We start from the raw sequence: 7,795 nt of genomic DNA on the forward strand, positions 1-7,795 counted from the left end.
ATTATATACCTTGTCTTTAGTCAGTGGTTGACTAAATGATCACGAATAAGGGATTGAGTGCATGTTTTGTGTGAGAAGACAGAAATTGTATGGATTTGATTCAAATCATTTGAATTAATTTTGGGCAAAAGTACACTTCCAGCAATGTCATTACGCTTTCAGAATCTGCCAGACCACCTAGAAAAGGTCAGGCAATAAATACATACATAACTTTATAAGAATAAAATAATAAACGTGATAAAGTGTACGTTTTTAAAATGTTTTTAATGTATTTTACCGTTCAATTTAGTTTGTCAGTAACCTCGACACAAATGGCCAGCATTATTGCATACTTTCTTTCTTTTTTCGATAGTTTGATTTATTTAACGTAAAAAAATGTTTTTGGTACTTCATTCTTGGGAGTTTCCTACGATCTGGTTCATTAATTGATTAGCCAATGAAATGATGCATTTGAATAGCAACAGATGACGTAGCCATGTTAGTGACGATGCATGACGTTCGATAGTAGCAACGTCAAACGCTGGTCCCTACCATGGTTGTTGTTGATAAACTGGTTGTTATGACTGGACAAGGCCTTGGTGTAAATTAGGAGAGGAACCCCCGTCTCCGCCACGGGATACCTGCCAATGGAGGGCATGGACATAGATCTCGATCAAGAGCTCATGCAGAAGTTCAGCTGCATGGGCACCACTGACAAGGACGTCCTAATCTCTGAGTTCCAAAGACTGCTGGGCTTCCAACTCAACCCCGCAGGCTGCGCTTTCTTCCTCGACATGACCAACTGGTGAGCTCGGGGATTTGGGGCCTAGCTAGATAGCGTATTAGCCTGCACAATGCTAAAGGAATGTGAAAATAGTTGGTTGAAAGAAGGCCAACGCTTCAGGCTTTTGAGTCGTTTTGAAAGGGTGTCTGGCATTATCAGCATTGATTGAAACGATTAGCACGAGCTACCAACAATGGCATTAGAAACTACAACTAGCCAGCTAGCTACCTAGTACCACAGTTATATGAGCTAGGCTAGTTAGCTAGCCAGGTAGCTAACTAAATAATAAACCACAAGGCTACGGTCTAACGTTAAGGTTTACTGCTGTTAAATTTGTTAAAACATCTGCTTTAAATCCATTCCTTTACGTAGATAATGTGGGCTAGTAGCTACTCGTTAGCTACTGCAGAGTCCTACAGCCTGAGAGGCTAGCTCGTATTTCTCAAGACAACTTTGCCAGCCAGAGTAGATAATGACGTAATGGGTCGTGAGTGTTGGTTAGCGTTTGAATAAAACGCTGACAGGATGAGATCTAACAGAAACTATTGCTGAACGACCTTCACCTAATCTATAATGGATTGACAATGTCATTAAAAGTGAAAATAAAGAATATTTGGGCTTGATCTTGTTTTATTGTACATACGTTGTAGTGACAACGACACACTTATCCAAATGTAAGTTAAAATGTCCTCCCCTTGTTTCTTGGAACAGGAACTTGCAAGCTGCTATAGGTGCGTATTATGACTTTGAGAGCCCGAGCATCAATACTCCGTCCATGTCCTTCGTGGAGGACGTGACGATCGGGGAGGGGGAGTCGGTCCCACCAGAGACACAGTTCACCAAGACCTGGAGGGTCCAGAATACAGGTGGGTCGGAGGATTCAGAGGGGACAGGATGAATACACAATATCACAGAGTGTTCTGGAAGGTTCCAACATGCCAGTAATAGTGGAAGTAGAGATGGTTATTTTGTGTATTAGGTTGTGTGCCTGACTGTGAATGACTGTAAATGTGTGTTTTATTTGAGAGATTTGGAAAGAGAGTTGTTCAGTAATGTGTGTGTGTGTTTCGAATTGACAGTGTATCTCTGTGTGGAATTGCCACATTACTAAATTGTGTGTGTGGAATTGCCACATTACTAAATGATGTGTGTGTGTGTGTTGCAGGAGCAGAGTCGTGGCCTCCTGGTGTGTGTCTGAAGTACATCGGTGGGGACCAGTTTGGTCATGTGAACATGGTGATGGTGCGCTCCCTGGACCCCCAGGAGATCTCTGATGTGAGCGTGCTGATGTGTAGCCCCGCCGCACCGGGAATGTACCAGGGCCAGTGGAGGATGTGCACCGCCACCGGACTCTTCTATGGAGGTAAGACACCACACCTCACCACTAACCTAACACTACACCTCACCACTAACCCAACACTACACCTCACCACTAACCCAACACTACACCTCACCACTAACCCCACACTACACCTCACCACTAACCCAACACTACACCTCACCACTAACCCAAGACTACACCTCACCACTAACCCAACACTACACCTCACCACTAACCCAACACTACACCTCACCACTAACCCAAGACTACACCTCACCACTAACCCAACACTACACCTCACCACTAACCTAACACTACACCTCACCACTAGCCCAACACTACACCTCACCACTAACCTAACACTACACCTCACCACTAACCCAACACTACACCTCACCACTAACACTACACTACACCTCACCACTAACCCAACACTACACCTCACCACTAACCCAACACCACACCTCACCACTAACCTAACACTACACCTCACCACTAACCCAACACTACACCTCACCACTAACACTACACTACACCTCACCACTAACCCAACACTACACCTCACCACTAACCCAACACTACACCTCACCACTAACCTAACACTACACCTCACCACTAGCCCAACACTACACCTCACCACTAACCCAACACTACACCTCACCACTAGCCCAACACTACACCTCACCACTAACCTAACACTACACCTCACCACTAACACTACACTACACCTCACCACTAACACTACACTACACCTCACCACTAACCCAACACTACACCTCACCACTAACCCAACACTACACCTCACCACTAACACTACACTACACCTCACCACTAACACTACACTACACCTCACCACTAACCCAACACTACACCTCACCACTAACCCAACACTACACCTCACCACTAACCTAACACTACACCTCACCACTAGCCCAACACTACACCTCACCACTAACCTAACACTACACCTCACCACCTTACCGCTAACCTAACACTACACCACTAACCCAACACTCAATACCACACTCTAGACCAACTCAGTTTGGCTTAGTGGATGGCCTGGTATGGGTCTGGAGTGTGTTGATACAATTACCAGAATATAATGCTTAGCACCTTTTTCTGTCTTTATTTCTCTCTTTCTTATTCTTTCTCTCATTTTATCTTAATTTTTATATATTTTCCCTCCCCCTCTCTCTCTCTCTCTCTCTCTCTCTCTCTCTCTCTCTCTCTCTCTCTCTCTCTCTCTCTCTCTCTCTCTCTCTCTCTCTCTCTCTCCTCTCCTCCCTCTGTCCTCAGATGTCATCTGGGTGATTCTGAGTGTGGAGGTGGGGGGTCTCCTGGGTGTAACCCAGCAGCTGTCGTCCTTCCAGACGGAATTCAACACGCAGCCTCACCGCAACCCCGAGGGGGGAGACTTCAACCCCTTCGCCTCCCCGCAGAGGAACAAGCATGACACCGACCGCGACCTCCTCAAAGACCCAGGAGGATCATGGGAAGGCTCGCCAGATGGCCAGGACGTGAACGGCCTGTCACACAATGCCGTCAACAGAGCGGCCAGCCTATCAGTTGTGGCTTACAGTCAGGTAGCATGCTCACGCCTCTCCTGACCGCCTTGAGCTTCCTGTTTCCTGTTTCGGAGTTTGGCCTGTGGACGTGTCCAGGTTTTTTTTTGATGATGTCAGCTGCTCATGCGGTCAGACCAGGGAGGATTCAAATCCAAAAAGAATTTCAAGCCAATTTGCATCCACAGATTTTCCCCATATTGTACAGTCTCTGTGTCGTTGTGAAAGAGATTGCCCACCAGTGTCCAGGCCTTTCCACTGCTGCCTGGCTGTGAACCTGTGGAGAGTTACAATAGTCATGCCCTGAACCCTCACCTGCCAGATCCCTCTGCAGCCAGCCAGCGATATGGAACAGTGAACCCAGGGAGGTGGTTGGGATGATTTGATAGGTCAGGTCAGCCCACACCTTTCTTTTAGTATACCAAAGGTGACGCGTCATCATGGTTCAAAAGTCAGCTGGTGTATTCGTAGTCTGACACAACTGTACTGTTGTAACATTGTGATTGTTAGCTGTTGTTGTTGAGTCCTTCTGGGTGTTCAGAACATCTAGAATCCCTCTGGTCCAGGACACAAATAGGCTGCTGTTCTGGATGAATACACAGCGGACAGATAACTAACTATACCTCAATGTATCCTTCCCCCTCTAGTCTATATATTGGCCCTTACATTGAAAGGACCTTTGAGTACTAGTTTGTCAGGACAGAACACAAACATAGTAATATTTTTAGTCATTTAGCAGACGCTCTTATCCAGAGCGACTTACAGTAAGTACAGGGACATTCCCCCCCGAGGCAAGTAGGGTGAAGTGCCTTGCCCAAGGACACAACGTCATTTGGCACAGCGGGGAATCGATCCGGCAACCTTCTGATTACTAGCCCGACTCCCTCACTGCTCAGCCATCTGACTCCCGTAATATGCAAACGCACCTGTCAGTAAGGACTGTCATAGCTGTGCTCATGTCCCACTACTACGTTTTAGAGTGGAGTGTACAGTGAGTGCAGATCAAGAGGTCACAGGTTCGAACCTCCGATGTTTGTTGCTTTGGATCAAAGCTCAATTAACATTACATTATTGTTATTATTAATATTATTACTGTCACTTGTGGGTTCAGATTCAGTGTTGCTGTAACTACTGGGGATGGTGATCTAGGGTTAGGGTGATCTAGGCTGAATCAGATCCAGTGTGTTAACCCTTACAGAGTGTGTGTTAACCCTTACCTTCTCCTCCTCCAGGGGATCCACGGGCCATACCCTTTTGGACAGAGCTAGAGACACGCTGCTGGTCTGTCCTGGGGAGACACGCTGCTGGTCTGTCCTGGGGAGACACGCTGCTGGTCTGTCCTGGGGAGACACGCTGCTGGTCTGTCCTGGGGAGACACGCTGCTGGTCTGTCCTGGGGAGACACGCTGCTGGTCTGTCCTGGGGAGACACGCTGCTGGTCTGTCCTGGGGAGACACGCTGCTGGTCTGTCCTGGGGAGACACGCTGCTGGTCTGTCCTGGGGAGACACGCTGCTGGTCTGTCCTGGGGAGACACGCTGCTGGTCTGTCCTGGAGCTCCTGGAAAGCAGGGGGTTGGAGACCAGAGGAAAACTTCTTTCATATGGACTCTTGATAAGCCTCTCCCTGGCCCTGCCTCCAGCCCTGCCTCCAACCCTGCCTCCAACCCCTGCCTCCAGCCCTTACTCCCTCCCCAACCCCCAATTCACTGCCCCTTTCCCAGCCTCCGGTTCCAGCCCCTAGCACCAACTGTAGCCCCAAACCCAGCCCCACCCCTATCCCCATCCTCGGCCCAGCCCCCATCTCTGCCCACACCCCTATTCCCAGCCCCAGCCCCCATCTCTGCCCCAGCCCCACCCCTATCCCCAGCCCTACCCCTATCCCCACCCCTATCCCCAGCCCTATCCCCATCTCTGCCCCACCCCCAGCCCTCAGCTTGTCCCACAAACAGGAACCCCAGCGAGGGCCTGGGATGTCAGCGTTGGCTGTGGGACCAGGACCCCAGAGCGTGTGGATCCACATGTCTGAATGCTGCGGACAGATCGCTCTACACCCTAAAGACAGGCTATAAACACAACTTGATCAGTTCTCTGTGAGCCGTCTGCACCTCGTGAAGCAGGTACGCGAACGAGGCCCAGGGCTCGTGGGAGGGGACACACGGGAACATGGGAATGACACAAAGACAAGAAGCCATCATTATCTAGTTTGCCTGGTGAGTGGGTGTAGATTCAGGATCTGTGTGTGCACGCCAGTGCGAGTCTGTATGTGGGCATGTGTGCTGGATTTTCTTTTGGATTTTACTGAACATTAAACAGTGTATACTGTCTGGGTATGGATGTTGCGGCGACTGAATTGATCAAACCGAATATTCTTTATTTTTTCTCTCAACTTCAACATTTGTTTATGACTATTTCAGTAGTGCTTGATGAGTCACAACAAGGATTCACGCCTCGTAGGCAAGATAACATTCTGTCTTGTTTTGTCTCTGAGGTCTGTAGGCTTGTGCTGTCCAGTCTTGGCTATGCCACCAATGCAAGGTCGTCCCCAAATCAAGTAACATTGTCCTTTGAAGACACCAGATGGCGCTATAGGTCCAACTCAATCACACTTCCACCAAACAGCCCCGGGGGCTAACACTATATCATGCTTATTTGAAATATTTTTGAATCAATATTCTAGATGTAATATTTTGGCTCATGAAATAATAATGTATGAAGTGTTTGTCCCGGGGGGGGGACAGACAGGCGGCTGTGTGTCTGTGTCGACCCTGCAGCTACACCTGCTGCATCGCTGCTGCTGCTGAATCACTACTGCTGCATCACTACTGCTGCTGCATTGATGTGTGCGGAGAAGGTAGTCTAAATATTCTGTCCGTCTTCAACACACACACCCCTGAAACAGCTGCTCTGCCAGCTTGTCTGACTTCTCAGTTGATCATGTGACATGTGACCTGGGGCTGAATGATGCTGGCGTGGTTTCTGGATGCTTGCTGTGATGCCTTGGGATCAGTGCAGCTTCGAGTGAGGTTTGACTGGGCACATGACAAGTGATGAAGTGCTGATATTTCTGCCTGCTGTGGAATGTCCACATGTAGGATGGAGGATGCAGCCATGCGGCGGGCGTGTTTAGTTCATTATTGTTCACAAAGTACAAGGGATCAGCAACACTGACAGGTAACAGCGTGTCTGGTTGCTGAGGCCACATTTAGACCTTCTCTTCCAACCAATCACAATGGTCCAACTTCAACAGCTGATTCATTGTCACTACAGGCCAGAGGAAACCAGGAAGTAAATGTGTGGGTTTCAAAAGGTGAGTTTGACATCATAAAGTGCCGGCGTCGTCTGCAGCCGCCTGCAGCCCGACTGACTCGAAGCAGCCAATGGCATTCTCAGCTTTAAGTCAGCCGCCTGCAGTCTGCTGTCGGCGCTGCCGGCGCTGCATGAAGTCGAACTCACCTATTGGTTTCCTCAGGGAATGCTTTTCCCAGAAGTCTGAGTGGTCTGTAAGCAGCATAGGGTCCCCTCAGTGTCTGTTTCCTCCCAGTCACTATGGTCTGTGTAAGCAGCATAGGGTCCCCCCAGTGTCTGTTTCCTCCCAGTCACTATGGTCTGTGTAAGCAGCATAGGGTCCCCTCAGTGTCTGTTTCCTCCCAGTCACTATGGTCTGTGTAAGCAGCATAGGGTCCTCCCAGTGTCTGTTACCTCCCAGTGGTCTGTGTAAGCAGCATAGGGTCCCCTCAGTGTCTGTTTCCTCCCAGTCACTATGGTCTGTGTAAGCAGCATAGGGTCCCCTCAGTGTCTGTTTCCTCCCAGTCACTATGGTCTGTGTAAGCAGCATAGGGTCCCCCCAGTGTCTGTTTCCTCCCAGTCACTATGGTCTGTGTAAGCAGCATAGGGTCCCCTCAGTGTCTGTTTCCTCCCAGTCACTATGGTCTGTGTAAGCAGCATAGGGTCCCCTCAGTGTCTGTTTCCTCCCAGTCACTATGGTCTGTGTAAGCAGCATAGGGTCCCCTCAGTGTCTGTTTCCTCCCAGTCACTATGGTCTGTGTAAGCAGCATAGGGTCCCCTCAGTGTCTGTTTCCTCCCAGTCACTATGGTCTGTGTAAGCAGCATAGGGTCCCCTCAGTGTCTGTTTCCTCCCAGTCACTATGGT

At 49.0% G+C, this 7,795-nt stretch overlaps 1 protein-coding gene across 1 annotated transcript; it reads left to right on the top strand.

Moving 5' to 3' along the window:
* Positions 1-482: 482 nt before the first annotated feature.
* Positions 483-5,475, top strand: ilrun (inflammation and lipid regulator with UBA-like and NBR1-like domains). Its single transcript, XM_047025014.1, has 5 exons — positions 483-784; positions 1,475-1,629; positions 1,929-2,126; positions 3,381-3,667; positions 4,879-5,475. Exons 1-5 carry the CDS (start codon positions 627-629, stop codon positions 4,912-4,914), a joined length of 834 nt encoding a protein of 277 aa, XP_046880970.1. The 5' UTR covers positions 483-626; the 3' UTR covers positions 4,915-5,475.
* Positions 5,476-7,795: the final 2,320 nt, after the last annotated feature.

The sequence above is a fragment of the Hypomesus transpacificus genome, chromosome 9 (assembly GCF_021917145.1).
Source record: "Hypomesus transpacificus isolate Combined female chromosome 9, fHypTra1, whole genome shotgun sequence".
NCBI lineage: Eukaryota > Metazoa > Chordata > Actinopteri > Osmeriformes > Osmeridae > Hypomesus > Hypomesus transpacificus.